This window comes from Asterias rubens, chromosome 13 (genome assembly GCF_902459465.1).
Source record: "Asterias rubens chromosome 13, eAstRub1.3, whole genome shotgun sequence".
Classification (NCBI taxonomy): Eukaryota; Metazoa; Echinodermata; class Asteroidea; order Forcipulatida; family Asteriidae; genus Asterias; species Asterias rubens.
In genome coordinates, this window is record NC_047074.1 from 3,670,642 (window position 1) to 3,686,722 (window position 16,081).

The 16,081-nt window shown below is 38.5% G+C and overlaps 1 protein-coding gene across 2 annotated transcripts in view; it reads right to left on the bottom strand.

Annotated features, from left to right (window-relative positions):
* The window catches only part of LOC117298815, a 41,666-nt gene that overhangs the window by 22,352 nt on the left and 3,233 nt on the right, over positions 1-16,081 (bottom strand). For both annotated transcript variants that reach the window (XM_033782151.1, XM_033782150.1), the window contains exons 2-7: positions 9,934-9,975; positions 7,905-8,214; positions 3,339-3,534; positions 2,543-2,666; positions 1,886-1,979; positions 1,307-1,398 (exon numbers count right to left, since the gene is read on the bottom strand). In XM_033782151.1, coding sequence (XP_033638042.1) covers positions 1,307-1,398; positions 1,886-1,979; positions 2,543-2,666; positions 3,339-3,534; positions 7,905-8,015 — 617 coding nt within the window. In that variant the 5' untranslated portion in view covers positions 8,016-8,214; positions 9,934-9,975. The remainder of the gene's footprint in view (positions 1-1,306; positions 1,399-1,885; positions 1,980-2,542; positions 2,667-3,338; positions 3,535-7,904; positions 8,215-9,933; positions 9,976-16,081) is intronic.

The window sequence follows — 16,081 nt, forward strand, 5'->3', positions numbered from 1 at the left end:
CTCACAATATTTTATACTATCAACCTCTCCCCATTACTCGTCACCAAGAAAGGTTTTATGCTAATAATTATTTCGAGTAATTACCAATAGTGTCCACTGCCTTTAATCAATTGTTCCAAATTGCTTGTCACATTAAGCAAATGATCTAATGATTAAAGCTGCCTCATCAACCATCAATGAAAACATAATGAGTTTTTGACTTGCCTCATCATTATTGGTAACTCCAGAGTAGAACACAATGGGTATCAAGGGTCTGACATGTTATTGTCTGCTTGTGGTGGCAGACTGTATTCATTTCCCACCCAGTAGTTTTCAATCAACACTTACCAGGGCCCAATTTCATAGAGCTTCTTATGCTTAAAGGAACATTGCATAATTGGTATTTGCTCACTGAACAGTTGCTGGCACTTTATGTAAATCACCATTACATAAACTACCAAATCTGTAGAAGTTTGAGATCGGTCGGCTATTTGGGTCGCCAGAAAAGAGTGAAAAACCGATTACACATTTTGAATGACATTGATTAAAAATAAAAATGAATAAAACGCTCACTGAGCGATAAACCTCAAACAGGAATTACTATAGTTGAGGGGCATTTTGACAAGAGCACCCCACTCCCCCTCCCTGCTGCAAATTTTTTTTTTTTAAACGACATTGCAATGAAAAGGCCAATTTCATTATGCGTTATTATTATTATTATTATTATTATTATTATTATTTTATTAGCCATAACAGTACAAAACAAAATACATTGACAACATTATACCCCAAGATGGGCAAGGGACAACAAAAGCAAATACATACTATGATCCGTAGATCTGTTGCCCCACATCTGGGGTACACAATAAAATTAATATAGATTTAACATAATATTGAAGGAAAGAGCCAATTTTGACAGAAAGGGGAAAAAAATATTGCAATGTCGTTTGGTAAAAAAACAAAGCGCCTCTCTGCTTGGCTACGCCACTGCTTTGAGGACTGTGTACTGTTTATGATTGTAAATGCCCCTAAACTACAGCATTTCAATCCAAAAACATTTCATGGGTAGCTTTTTTCACCAAGCCCATCTTTTCATTTGTGTAATGTTATCTTCTTTTTAAAAGTATTGTCTAATAAAAGGCTTTAGCTGAAGCCTTTTATTATTTGAGTGAGAATTGACCTCTTTCTCAAAACCTACATTCCTTCAGCTGGCCGAGTAAGCTTTTACATGTATGCTGACAATTACTTTGAGTAACCATGAATGAACATTTGTGTTTTCACTCTTTTGTGCACACCTTCTTATTAGGGTTTATTTTGACAAGGATACTGTTGTACACCGTCTTCAAAGGTCTTGGGCTTTGGTTTACTCTCGCTCTTCTCCACAACCTCATCCAGAAGATCCATCAATAAATCCCTCACCTTCAACACCAAGAAAACAAAATAAAAATCTAGCTTAGCAGAGACAGAGTTATCAGCTGAAACATTACACAGTACACTAGTGTATGACTGGTCTACATGTAGCTTAGCAGAGACTGATTATCAGCTAAACTATTAGTCAGGACACTATGACTGGTCCCAGGCCCAATTTTCACTAAGCAGATTAGTTTGTAAGAGATGCAATCTATACTCAATTTTACAGAGCTGCTCAAGCACAAACATCTCGCTTAGCTATAACAAGGTACTAAAACAAATCATCTGCTCAAGCAGAAATTAAGCTAAGCACAACAAAAGTTTGCTTACTAGAATAAATTTACCAGCCAAAATAATATGTCACTTGTACAAACTGTGACTGGTACCCTGCTCATTTTTGCTTAGCAGAAACTTTGTTGAGCAATATGTCCTGCTTAAACCCTATGACTTGCGGTTCAGTGTAAATACCAAACCTGGATTGTTTTTCTGAACTTACCATGTAATAGTCAGCCATCTGCCATGGTTTGTAAGTTTTAGGAGCGGATAATAAAACATCTCCTATATATGTCTTCTGCGTCTGCACCTGTTTCCTTTAACAAGAATAGGTTCGATGATAAAAATAAAATTAAAAAAAATAAATAATAATAATAATAATAATAATTATTGGGAACAGCGAGGATCCTGAGAAAGACCCTTGAGATCTAAGGCAACGGGACGTAGCCCGGCTCGAGGAGTTACCGGCACAAAGGAAAATGAGATCTTTCTTTTGCATGCTGTGATAAAATGAAATAATAATAATTTTGGAGGCTAATCATCCTTACGGGCGCTGAATTGCGAAGGATGCAGCAACAACATGGCTGCAGGCAATCAAGGCCTCTGGCAGCCTTCAACATCAACCTGTACCAACGGACGGCAGCCAGAGATCGAAAGAGGACCAGAGGGCCCAGAGAAAAACCGATGAACATCAGTTGGGCAAAACTCTTAAATTGTTCACAAGAAAGTGAAAACAGAGGTTAAGTCGTAGTCTCAGGTTTTCTTCGTTAATTTGTTAAGTTGGTTGTACTTTCAATCTCATCACTTAATTTTAATATTCCCAATAACGTTTGATAGTTTTTAAAGCGAGGGAAGAAAATCTGGAAAAGTCGCAACTTACTTCATTTCTTTGAGGTTGAGGATCATGTCTGGAATCTTCTCTTGGGTTTTGAGGACAAAGTCCGCAATGTCCGCCTCCCATCTTGTCTTTCCATCATCGCTGTATGGTCTCCTGCTAATGGGATCTGAAAACAATAAATCATCAGATATTTATTTCTTAACTTTTTTTATATTTTAAACATTAAACCACAATTGCCCATGTGACTTACACTTCCCAGCTCAAAACGCATCTATTACCAAGTGTCCACCGCCTTTAAACAGCTACTTGAGGGAATATTGCTTGCGGGAATGCTATTAAACTTGTTTAAATATAATGTGTCTGTCTAATATTTAAAGGCAGTGGACACTATTGGTAATTACTCAAAATATTTATTAGCATAAACCCTTTCTTGGGGACGAGTAATGGGGAGAGGTTGATGGTATAAAACATTGTGAGAAACGGCTCCCTCTGAAGTGCCATAGTTTTCGAGAAAGAGGTAATTTTCCACGAATTTGATTTCGAGACCTCAGGTTTAGAACTTGAGGTCTCGAAATCAACCATCTAAACGCACACAACTTCGTGTGGCAAGGGTGTTTTTTCTTACATTATTATCTCGCAAGTTCGATGACCGATTGAGCTCAAATTTTCACAGGTTGGTTATTTTATGCATATGTTGAGATACACCAACTGTGAAGGCTAGTCTTTGACAATGACCAATAGTGTCCACTGCCTTTAAATGCAAATTTTGATAATTGTACACTTCGGGTGTAATAAAGGGCTAATATGAGTTCAGGATTACTAGTGTTATTTACATTACCTAACACTTCGTAAGGTGAGGGTAAACTCCATCTTTTGCTGGCCTGCTTGATCCTTTCTTGTTCCTCCTGTAGTTTCTGTTTCTCCTTGTCCAGTCTGTTCCTCTCCTGTGACCAGGTGAGTCTATAGCCAGGCAGGATGGGTGAAGGGGGACTCCTCTGTGGGGTACCATTGCGGGTGCCAATGCTCAGGTGATGCTGTAAAACCATTTCAAAAAGCAGAGTTACCGTAAGTGGAAGGCTTAAAAATGTTTGTGCCGTGTCATGGCCTAGCGGTTAAGAGCTATGGACTTAAGCTCTCGTGTTTGATCAGTAAGTGTGGGTTCGAGTTCCGGTCGTGACACTTGTGTCATTAAGCAAGACAGAATTCGTAAAGCCACACTGAATCTGATAAAATAAAACATTTAAAGGCACTGGTCAAGATGGAAAGGAGGAAATTTTCAAATGGTGGGGAAAGCATGTGTGAACAGGTGTGTCTTCAGTTGCTGCTGAAAGAGGGAGATGTTGTGTATTTCCCTGAGGTTTTTTTAGGAATTGAATTCCAGGGCCTGGGTGCTGTGCGAAAAACCCCTGTTCCCGTTGCTAGCTAAATGAGACTGGGGAACAGAGAGCATAAAAACCACCTTGATGGTCTCCCTACATGTATGTTTGCCATCAGAAGCCGTGCAAACAAAACTGCCATTAGCCAGTACAAGGATATTGCTACGAACTGTGTTCATTTCTGGCTGAAACACAATATCTAGTGTGTGGACGCGATAAGAAGAAGAAAAAGCCAGGGATCTTACCCAAGTTAAAATGTCTTTCAAAAGTATTTTTTTGGCCTTCAAACCACTATTTTGATTGCAGCAATTTATAGTACGATGTAAAAAGTTATTACATTGTACTATAGATTGCTGCAATTAAAATGGTGGTTTGAAGGTCGAAGCATAATTTTATTCCCTGCAAAAGCATGAACAATGCGACCACCTGATTAGATGACGTTTTAACAGGTTACTTGGACGTTAGTTGGAAACCTGTAGATGATTATGACGGTAATTTATCTATTGTCTAGGCCTATAATGCGCTGGGGAAAGAACTAACAAAAAATATGGTTTAATTCAGCACCTTCTTGTCAAAAAAAACAATCTATGGGGAGAACCCTGGACATGTACAAGTACAGTATGTGGAATCAATAATGTCTGATCTTTTAGACAATGTACTGTAATTGCAGTTAGTATGATTGTTCAGTGACTGTTAATTAGTGACGGTCAGTCTTCAACTGATTGGTACAACATGTGATTGCCGTTTGGAGGTGCAGTGTATAATGTCACACTGGTAACACTGGTTTATAAATCGATTAGTATCTTTACTCAAATTTGCAGATTTAGACTACTGCAGAATTCTGTCATGACAATCGCCATTCTCCACTCAGCTCAGGGTCAGCACACAATTTCTGCTTTGTTGCAGCTAAGCTAAGAATACAGAGAATACAATTACAAAGAATAAGATATCGGAAATAAAATGTTGTACCCCATAAAGGTGATCCCCAGGCTGTCGCTTCCTGTAAACTTGGGAGTAATCCCTGGCTATATGGCAGTTTTAACGGAATGGCTTCTGATTTGCAACGCTGAACAAAGATAATGACAAAATAAGGAGACTGCCAACATAGGGCTAGATAGCTCAGGTGGTAAAGCCCTGCCATGGCATCTTAATCCGGAGGTCATTGGTTCAAATCCCGCTCGAGTAAATTTGTTTTGTTCAACCCCAAATCATTTTAATTTTCCTGTGATTTATTATGAGATTTTAGCATTGGGCTTGTAAACTCATGATAAGACCAGTCCGTTGGTCATGTTGTTTCTCAGACTCCGGACTACATAGTACATGTATCTTTTAATTCTGTTGAGTGTGGAAGTATAACTTACCTTTATACAACAAAGCAGATAAATTGTCTCTTCCAGACAGCTTTTTTTCCACTAAAAACAGTTTCTATGTTAAGCTTTTTATAATTTGTTTTTCTTCATTTTTTATTCTGGTCTTACAAAAAGAGATTCTGGTCCAGTAAAAAACGTTTAAAAACTACAAGCCCTGCAATCTCAATAATTTAACAATTTATAAAATTTCTTATGCGCCATCTCCATCCCACGATGTTCGATGGGGAAAATTACACACAAATTCCATAAAGATTACAGCAAATTACAAACAATAGGCCTAACAATTACAGCAGATCTAAAAGTCATTACAAATGCAGCAAAAGTATTTCAAAAAAATTATTTATTCATCAAGCCAGTATGAAAACCATTACCTCGATTTGCACTATACAAAATATTAAAACATAAAAATACACTAAACATTTTTAAATTAAAAATTTCAAAGAGACACTCATACACAGTACACCGCGAAATAAGAACGAGTCGAAATCATATTGTAAGTAAATTTAAAAAGAGTTCATAAATCTTGTGTGGAATTATGAGACATTTAAGCAGTAAAACACTCTGGTGTCGGGCTTTTGTCAACACTGTTCACCACCAAACAATACAGGTGAGTGATGTCTGATGAAGCGTTAACATTTTGACCTGCGTTGATAAAGGATTCTTAATTTTTCATGACAGTGTCTTGATTGCCTGCTTAATGCGACAATGCGAATGAATGAGCCGCCACTGCCTAACAAAAGGCACTAGTATTGATCTCAAATCAAGGCCAGGGCTGGAGTTTTACACTGGTCTGGGCCTGTGGTCCAGGGAAAGGTTTGTGGCTGAGCGGTGAAGAGCACTGAATTCAAACTTTGGTGTTTCTGGTCAGCTGGGTGTGGGTTCGAGTCCAAGTCATGACACTTGTGTCCATAAAGGGTCTGGGTTGTTTTTTTAGGACACAAAACACAATGTCCACAGATTTACATTAGACTTACATGGTTTGAATGATGGTAGAAAGCTTCCCTTACAATTTTACTTAACTGAGGTGCTGTAGTTTTTGAGAAATGAGTAAAACAAGTCACAATTCTGGTCTGACAGATTGTCTTGTGAATTTCCCTCCGATTTTGAGTCCTGTACATGTAGGCCCTATACTCTACATTACTAGGCGTTAAGCTTACACAGTTAAAGGCAGTGGACACTATTGGTAATTACTCAAAATAGTTATTAGCATAAAACCTTACTTGGTGACGAGTAATGGGGAGAGGTTGATGGCATAAAAGATTGTGAGAAACGGCTCCCTCTGAAGTGACATACTTTTCGAGAAAGAAGTAATTTTTCCACGAATTTGATTTTGAGACCTCAGATTTAGAATTTGAGGTCTCGAAATCAAGCATCTGAAAGCACACAACTTCGTGTGACAAGGGTTTTTTTCTTTCGTTATTATCTCGCAACTTCGACGACCAATTGAGCTCAAATTTGCACAGGTTTGTTATTTTATTAATATGTCGAGATACACCGAGTGAGAAGACTGGTCTTTGTCAAATACCAATAGTGTCCCGGGTTTTTAACGCAGGTAATTCGGCTCCTGTACAGTAAGCACAGAATTTGGCGGTAAGCAGAGTCATGAAATGGGACCCTGAATCCTCATCACCAGGTGTATCCCAACATGCATTTATAAAATAATAGACAGGCCCTGTGAAAGTTTGGGCTTAATTGGTCATCATAATTGCAAGAAAATAATGAAAGAAAAAACACCCTTGTTGCGTAGCATTGTGTGCTTTCAGATGCCTCACCTTTCCCAGATTCAAATATTTGGGTAAAATATCGCTCCAATTTTAAAACTACATGTTCTAACAATGGTTTAAAATAATATATCAATACAATACTCTTTGTGCTTTTTAAAGAGTCAGACTTTATGGTTATTAAGTATGAAATATGTATATTGTGTACTAGCTGTAGTTTACTATTTTTATTGTGATAAGAAATTAGTGTAGAAATCCACCACTGTTTACACAGATTTCAATTGTTGGGTTTTGGACTCAACTGATGAGGCCTTCAACAAGCTATGTATTCCGGACTACTTAATACAGTACAGTACACTGTAAAGTAAGCTTTAAATGTTTTGACTTCATGTATCATAACAGCAGTGATATTTTTTTAAATAACCTGGGAAAAAATACAAAATTATCACAAATTCCCATTTCTCAGTTCCGTACTTGCCAATGGAACACTCCGATGTGATTGCTACATGTATTACAACACTATACAACAACAATTTTATTCTGATCCTGATCCTGATTGCGTTCACACTAGCCGGTTATCTCCCTTTGATCGCCCTTTCGAGATCAGATCCTCCTTCCCCTAGCAGGATCAAGTGTGAACGCGGTGAACATGGTGAAAGGGGCTACATGAGAGCCCATCTCCTTTTAAAAAGCCCACACTTTTAATCGGGCGGGGCCTCGCTGGGCATTGGTTAGCTATACATTTTGTTCCTCCCTTCAGAATTATAAAAATCAATCAAAAATCAATTGAAAGGATGCTGGTGACTAAGGGCCATGTCACACTAGGCAATTGCAAGGCAAGGCAATCTCCAGGAACAATAGGCTATTACATTTGAATGTTCACATTTATTATTATTTTATGATTATTATGTGGTACGAATAAGAACAATCCACCAACCTGTTTCTTCCTGAACTCTGGATTGGTTTCCTTTAATGCCTGTAGCGCCCTCGCCTTCTCCTTTAGCTGATCATCGGGAGTCATCCCCGGTGAGTAACGATACTTAGACATCTATAATCACTAGAGTCTGGTTACCAGACATCACATCCATACACGAAGTCCACACACAATGATGACAGAAATCTTGAGGACGTCGTCCTGATCCAGCTATAGTTTTAACAGGGAGTCTCACTCTTCGGGCGGAGTATCGCACTTTTGATCGTGCGGGCCTGGCTGGGCATTGGTTGGCTAAAAAGCTTGTTTCCTGAAACTGTTTAATATTTGAAAAAACAAAAACAACTGGTGTTAAATGTTGACTTTAAGTCTGGTAAAACACCTTTAAATTCTCAGTTATAGTTTTAGCAGGGAGTCTTACTTTTCCAGTTATTTTAGTGTTGGGCCCTGTAAACTCATGACTGGGTTACACTCCAGCAGTCTTGAGTGCTTTCAATTGAATAACATAACCTCGCTAGGGGTGTGAAACATTCACTGTCTTTGTGTTCAAAAACGCTGTTAAACTGTTGTCTTCGAGTCAAACACCTTTCAATTTTATTGAGTAAAAAAGTATGTATACCCATGAAGACGAAGGAGATACATGTAAATCTTCTCTTATATGGGGAGACCGATCTTTCTCACATGCTGCCCCACGTCTATGGAACAAATTGCCTGCACTAGTTAAATCATCCATTTCTTTGACCGAATTTAAAAAAAAAACTTAAAACACATCTTTTCAAACAGGCAATTGAGTCAATGGTTTAAGATTTGTTATTTTTTGTTACCTTTTTTGATGTTTTTCTTAAATATTGCATTTGTATTAATTGTATTCATCCACATGTTCTAGATTTCTCTCAACTTAAGCTTACGTTTTAATGTTTGTTATTGTATACTATGTTAATGTTAGTGTTTGTATTTTAGCGCCAGAGCATTTTTATGGATTTGTGCACTTTATAAGTTTTCATTATTATTATTTACCTTTTGTCATAGTGCTTGTTCAGATAAAAACAGTACAGTATGCATACTGTACTATGCTCTGGACTTGTAATAACAATTCAGGGCCAGTTTACATATTTAGCAACAGACCCTTTAGTCTTGTGGATTTTCCCTCCAAACCCAATCCCTGGCTAAACTATTAATAATTAACTATTAACTGAGTGCAGCGAAAACTGGATCACCAGGAAATGTCGCTGCTCAGGCATCCAGCTTGGTCAGGAAATTGCCTCTTCATTAAAAAAATAATATTTACTTCACTTTGCCTTGCGATTATTATTAGTCAACCAAAAAGCAATTAAAACGAGGGAGATTTCAGGAAGCAAATATTTGCTTAATAATTATTAAAAAGAATTACAAGCTCAAACAGAGTCAATCCGGAAATTGCTGCTTCCAGACAGGGAAGGCCCTATTTTGTTGTACTGGCTACTGCGAAATTCTGCAGCTACCGTACACAGAATCGTGCATAAAATTCTGCAGTACAGAGTGCCATGAAAAATTGGGCGCAGCTGTCTAGATAGAAAAAACTCATGGGCTGAGCAGAGTGGTCTGGTTGGCATATTAGTATTTTTCTTCGCCTTCCAGCTCTAGGACCCCGGTTCAAATCCCTTCAGGGCACTATTTGGATTGGATTTTAGTCCCTCCCTGACAGTATGGGTTTTCCCTATAGGTTTTCCTACCACACCTTGGGTGGCAGGGTTGGCATAGTGGTATCTTTCCTCGTCTTCCATCTCTATGACCCTGGTTCGAAATCACACCGGTCGCTAGGTTGGGTTTTCATTCCCTACCTGACTGCTTGGATCTTTCCCTAGAATAAATTTTGTGTTTTTTTTTACCACATCTAAAAATTAATGCTTCTTTCCTTGATTTCTGCCATTGGGGTCTTGGCTACCACCAGTAAAACAATAAGTCTCTTTTCTGATGAGAGGCATTGTTTTTCACAACCAGAATAAATTAAATGAAATGAGTGAAAACTGTTGGAAATCGTTCTCAGTAAACTTACCTAGTTAGAAGCTCTAGTTCAATAGTGTGACGGTGTGCCAATCTGCAAAGACAAACATGGACATTTTGTGTGCTTAGTGAAAAAAGTACCACTATACTCAGTAAATCATGACTCCTCAAATGAAATTGACAGGGCCTCATTTCATAAAGCTATCAAGCAGCAAATACTGCTAAGCAAATTTTTACACCAAGACAAAAAATGGGTGGGGCATCAGTCACAGCAATGTAAACTTTACAGACTTTTGGCTGGTACCCAGTTTCTGCTAAACAATATTTTTTCTGCGCTTAGCAAGTTATTGTGAAATTTGGGCCTAATCATTTTGATACCCCACAGAATGTTAATTTCAAATGTGTAAATGAACCTGTTATTCACAATTAAATAACGTTACTAATATCGTATAATTTATGTTTGATGACTTAGTTGCTAGGATTCCCACACGAACTGGCTATCATTATAGTGTTCAACATGCACCATACAATAGATCCATGTATTAGAAAAAAATTGGGGGCCTATAGCTGGCTTGGCATCCCTTTGTTCAAGCCGTTGTTGACTTTAGACTGTGTGTCTCCTCCAATGTGTCACTGAACATATTATTTTGTAAATAATTAATCAATGGTCTGTTTGCTCTATTGCAGAGGAAAGATACAAGTGTTGTTTTTAGTGCAAAGCAATTTTTCCCCCGGCCCAGGTTGGAGTGAAGCACTCTACTTGATTAGTCTGAAGCTTCGGAGAACAACGCTGGGAAAAACCCACCACATGATCAGCAGGGCTCAAATTTGGGTGAAAAAAAAAACTACAAGACCAAAGGGCTTATTGCTCAAAATGGTTACCGGCCAAGAATTGCTCTAACAAAACCAGAACAATTTAACATGCACGCCTTAAATCCAAAGTCGTTAGATTTTTTTATTTATTTTAGGACAAAGACAAGTTTACTAGAACCGGATTTGAACAAAGAACCTCCAGATTAACAAGCTGGAGTGGCACTCTACCAACTAAGCTATGTATCCCTACAATATGTTGGCTGTCTCCCCAGCAGAGCCCCGGCACGTTTAACCGAAGGTCAATGGTTCAAGTCTCGCTCTACTCAACTTTGCTGTCTTCAACCCTAAATAATTTCAAATTTACCCAGACAGTTTCCCTTGTGGTTTATTATTTGAGATTGTTTTTGTGGGGGTTTTCCCATTTGTTTACCTCCCTTTGGTAGCACACTGGTCTTTGTACAGCGCTTTATAGTTTTATTATTATTATTACATTGCACACATTGGTTCAACCTGGGTTTCTTAAAATGCTTACTTAAAACTGTCCAGCAAAAATGTTTGCTCAACAATTACTTTCATGAGATTGGACCCAGTTGTTTAGTGCACAAATCGTTTTAGGCCAAGTAAAAGCTACAACAGTTGAACATCCTGGGAAGGGGGGGGGGGTTCAGAAAAAGAAGGATAAGAACCTTTTCTCATTAGAGGACGAACACCCGTCAGTGTCCACATGTTAACATCTTAAATAATACTAAGATAAATCTCATGGTGTTTACATGTATTTATTTCTCAGAATACATCATACACATAACACAAGCACATCCAACTAATATAAACAGCATGAAGGTCAAAGGACTGGTTATCCACTATTATTTAATTCATACCAACAAAGCAGATCCTTTACATTTTATTTGAGGATTGTCCTTCCCATGATAGCAAAACGTCCCATTGCACGCTACGTCATTCACTGTGCATTTTTCGTTCCATTTACTGTGAATTTTTGGCTCCATCAGATTTGTTCTATTGCAAGGCGCATACATAGATATAGAATGATAATAACTAGATCGGCCGCGCGTACACGATACGCGCCATTGCCTGTGTAGAACAAGTTTTGGTTCGCCATGGAGGCGGTAAAAATTTCACGTTCGTAAGGTTACGCGCGAAAATGAACACGGGAGATAGGCCTTTGACGCGCTAAATGTCATGTGCTGACGGCAAAAAGTCGCGTGCTGACGGCAATGCACAGAAAATGAACATGGGAGATAGGTCATGGCGGCCCCCATGCCAGAACCCGCGTATGTACGCGCGGCCGATCTAGTTGTTCTATTCTATATCTATGGGCGCATACTACTTGACAGCGTCCGCGTGTCTCAAAATACGCAGTACTAGCCAGTACAGAACACTTAGTCACAGTTAGCTCCAATTAAGCTGGGGAAAAGGGAATGGGTGTAATGTCACAAAGGATCATACGCTTTGTTTGTTTTGAAAGTTGTATCAAATCAAAATTACCAAGATATGTTATATCAAACAAATAATGAATGTTTTTCATTCGTGCAGTCGTGCCAACATTTTTATATTTTTTAGAATATGTACATCCAATAGTTTGCATCACTCCAATGAATACTGAGGGTGCACTATTTTTCCCAACAAAAATAGGCCTACAGGTCGATTCATTGAAATTTAACAATAATAATTACATAATTATTGCAACAAATTTGATTAATATTGTGCTAAATAGACAATTTTCACAACATTGATCCATTGATCTTTAAAGAAAGAAAAAATAGCCTAAATGTAAAAAGTATCAATATCTAAACCTTGTAATCAAAGGCCATAGCCATGAAAACCGTCCAACAGCTCTTTCCTTTCTGAATTCAAAAACATTAGTTAATACATGTGTCCGTTTCAAAAACTTAAGTGTTGTCATGCCAACATTAGCAACAGTTCGGCAGTTGGTGTTCATTTCAAACTGTAGTTGTCCAGCCAACATCAGCAACAGTTCGGCAGTTGGTGTTCATTTCAAACTGTAGTGGTTGCAGCTCAAAGCTGCACTCAACAGATCCTCATCATCGGTGCTACTGATTAGCTCACATTGGTTTCCTCTCAAGTTGAATGAGCGGCAAAGCTGGTCCTTGTGGCAAGCCAGACAACACTGCAATTTCCCCCGTATGATGAGAGTCTTGAAGGTGTGGTCAGGCAGACACTGACAGCGATTGGTAGCGACGATAGAGCAAGTTGCGGTCTGGGTCATATTTTCTACTGGGCGTTCACACATCACATATTTCTCCTCGTTGCAATTTGAGCTGTTCCACAAAGGATACTCATTAGATATGACTGGGCAGTTTCCCTTTTCATCAAGGTAACGATACGTATAAGAATAACTATCCCATCCACCAACATACCTGTACGAGTAACTTATGTATTGGGCCTCTTCATTACATTCCAACAACTTGTTACCCTCTTCGTCCGTACAGCCAATCCACACCCCATTTGGTGCCGACGCCCAAAAAGTACTCCATATGAAATCAAGTTCTTCTGTTGAGTTAGGTGTCAAAAGGTTTGCCCCAAGGTCATGGCAGCTTTCCAAAGCTTCTTGCCAGTTGGTCTTTAAAGGGGATAAGCTCTTGTAGCAAGACATTTCCCATATTTGCCATCCTGTAGGACAGACGCCACGACTTTGAAAAGCAGTGACTTTTCCCAGTAACATGAAGACGATCGCAGTGAAGAGATGCATCACTGTGCGTTGTTTGACTGCAGTAGAACTAATGATATCCATTGCGATATAAAGAAAGCCTTATCCCCTCTAGATGTCGAAATAACTCGTCAGTACATATGCGTTAAAATGTTACGTCTGTAGTTAAAATCCAAATTTTCCCTGTTTATTCTCAAATTCGCCTCATGAGCTTAAAGGGTGCTCAAGATTTTATTTTGCACGATTTGTTCCGTTTCTCTAAGGTAGACTTAAAGTCAAAATTATTCAGACACAGTTTGCAGTCCTTTAGTTTAAGTCTTTCAGTTGTCTGGAGTCTTTGCTGGCAGTCGCTGTGCTATCTCAGTATTCCCCAAAAATGTAATTTTGAACATTACAGGTTGTGAGTCGATTGTCTACAAGTAATTTATGTTTGGAGTTGTGTAGTAAGCTGTTCCAGTGCCGCCTCTGTGTTTCCAATACCACCAAAGCCTGAGTGGTATGGGGTTGTTTTATCCGAGTTATTCCTTTTAATTTGTCGTTATTCACTTCACTGCCTGTAGCCACACCCCTACACTTTTGTGCTAATCAAACTAAAAGCTGTTCTTCATTCTTCTTGACAAATATTAATGAGAAGATTCGCTTCATTTCATTTCCTTTCATACATTTCAATTGTGAAGCCGAGGACTCCTGGAAAAGCAAAAATTAATTAGTAGCCAACAACCTCAGGGACAATCTGACACCATTCCCCTCTTACTGTACAATTCAGCGCTAAATTTCTGCGTTTGCTGTGTAAGTGAAGAATACCTACAATGTAGTAACGTGGAGTGCACACATGCACAGGCAAACATTCCCTACTAACTCGAGAAATATGCTTGAGGTAAGCGTGGAATTCTCTGCCTCCAAAAGTGCTGATTCTTTGCTTCTGAAATTGGCCCCAGTTGGGCTGAGCAGCCAGGATCAAAATTTTTTTTAAAGGTTTCAAAGTGGACAGGTAAAGCCCGCGAGAACTCATTTTTGCCAAGGGGTGCTGGTTTTTTCCAAAGACAATTGACAGCTGCTGCGTGTAAAGACACTTACTATGGCTTTGGGTCCGGGCCCGCTTAAGGGCTAGAGAAGCTCTTGGTTCCTAGATGCTCTACCTTGCAGAGCGTCATATAATTTTGCAAAAAAAAAAAAAAAAAGGGTCAGAAAGACGCTTGTAAAAATCCCACTTGCTGACCAGTTTTGGGGTCAGCCTGACCAGAATTGAGTCATGGCCCCTGGTACCGTGAATCCGTGTCAATTCTGAACTAGGAGTTTTCAGAGTGAGGATAAAACACAAAATAACAGTTTGTTTTTGCTAAAGTAGAAAGCAAGGTCTAAAAACTTTAACATAAGTTTCCATTTTGAAAAATTCACTGATAGGGATTGTGCCATCCTGAAAGCCTACACAATCATCAAGTTCAATCCAGTAGAAAAATATTTGAGTTAACTCTGAACAAAAATCACAGGCATTTTACAGATAATTCAAACCCACGACCTTTGCAATTCTAGAGCAGAACTCAGGAAAGTACTACACAGAGCTAAACACACATCAGTGTAAGGGTAAAACCAAACTAATATTCTTTATCCTGGATACAATTCAACATGATTTACTGGTTAATTGCTTAGTCATTAGTTCTTGGCAGTACAATGCGTCATGATCATTGGGTGATAAATTATGGGGGGGGGGGGCACTTTGCCCTTTTGAAAAGAAGCCAGTTTTGCCTTTTGATAGCACTGGACACCTTTGGTAATTTGTCAAAGACCAGTATTTTCACACACTTACTTTAAATTTTTATTAAGAGCGAGAAATGACCTCTTTCTCAAAAATGAATTTACTTCTGAGGAGTCGTGTCTCACAATATTTTAATCAATAAAGCTCTCCAATATCAGCTCTCAGTACCAAGTGAGTCTTATTGCTAAAAACTATTTTGAGTAATTACCAATGGTGTTCAGTGCCTTTTTTGAGTAATTACCAATAGTGTTCAGTGCCTTTTAAAACATGTAACATTAACTGTATTATCAGTCATTGTTTATCAACGTGAATGTAATATAAACCGATACTTTTCGGAACGACTAGAACTCAGAATTTCTAAGTTACACTAGGAATTCCTTGTTTCAAAGTTCAAACATTTACGAACGTCAACATCATGATAAAATTTATTTGTCCAATTACAATCTTATGTGCATCGATGCCACCGGTTGCCATAGGAACAGCACACAGTACTAAATTCAAAAACATACAGATCACAGTTGGGCTAGGTATCCTTGAATGATCAAATATACCTCAAGAGTTTGATCATTTTTCATTCGGTTCAATTGCCTGCATCAACAGCGACAGGAGTAAGGCCAAATAAAACAAAAACATGTTTAGCGTCCTCCTTTTTTGAAAAAGGAAGGAGGATGGGCTTTTTTCCCTTCTTATTTTTTAATGGCTGCCTGACACATTTTTGTAACACACAAAACAGCTAGGCAATTTTTTTTTTTTTTCGTCAAATTTTTTTCGTTTTTTTTGTCGGAAATAAAAATGTCATTAAAAAAAAGGGAGGCTGTCTCTTAAAAGCAAGCGGACAGGGACGCTGAACATGTTTTTATTTCTATTTGGCCTAACCAGCATGGTGGAATATCGCAAGAGAAACCGTAACGCCTTGACATGCGGAGCCTTGACATGCGGAGCCTT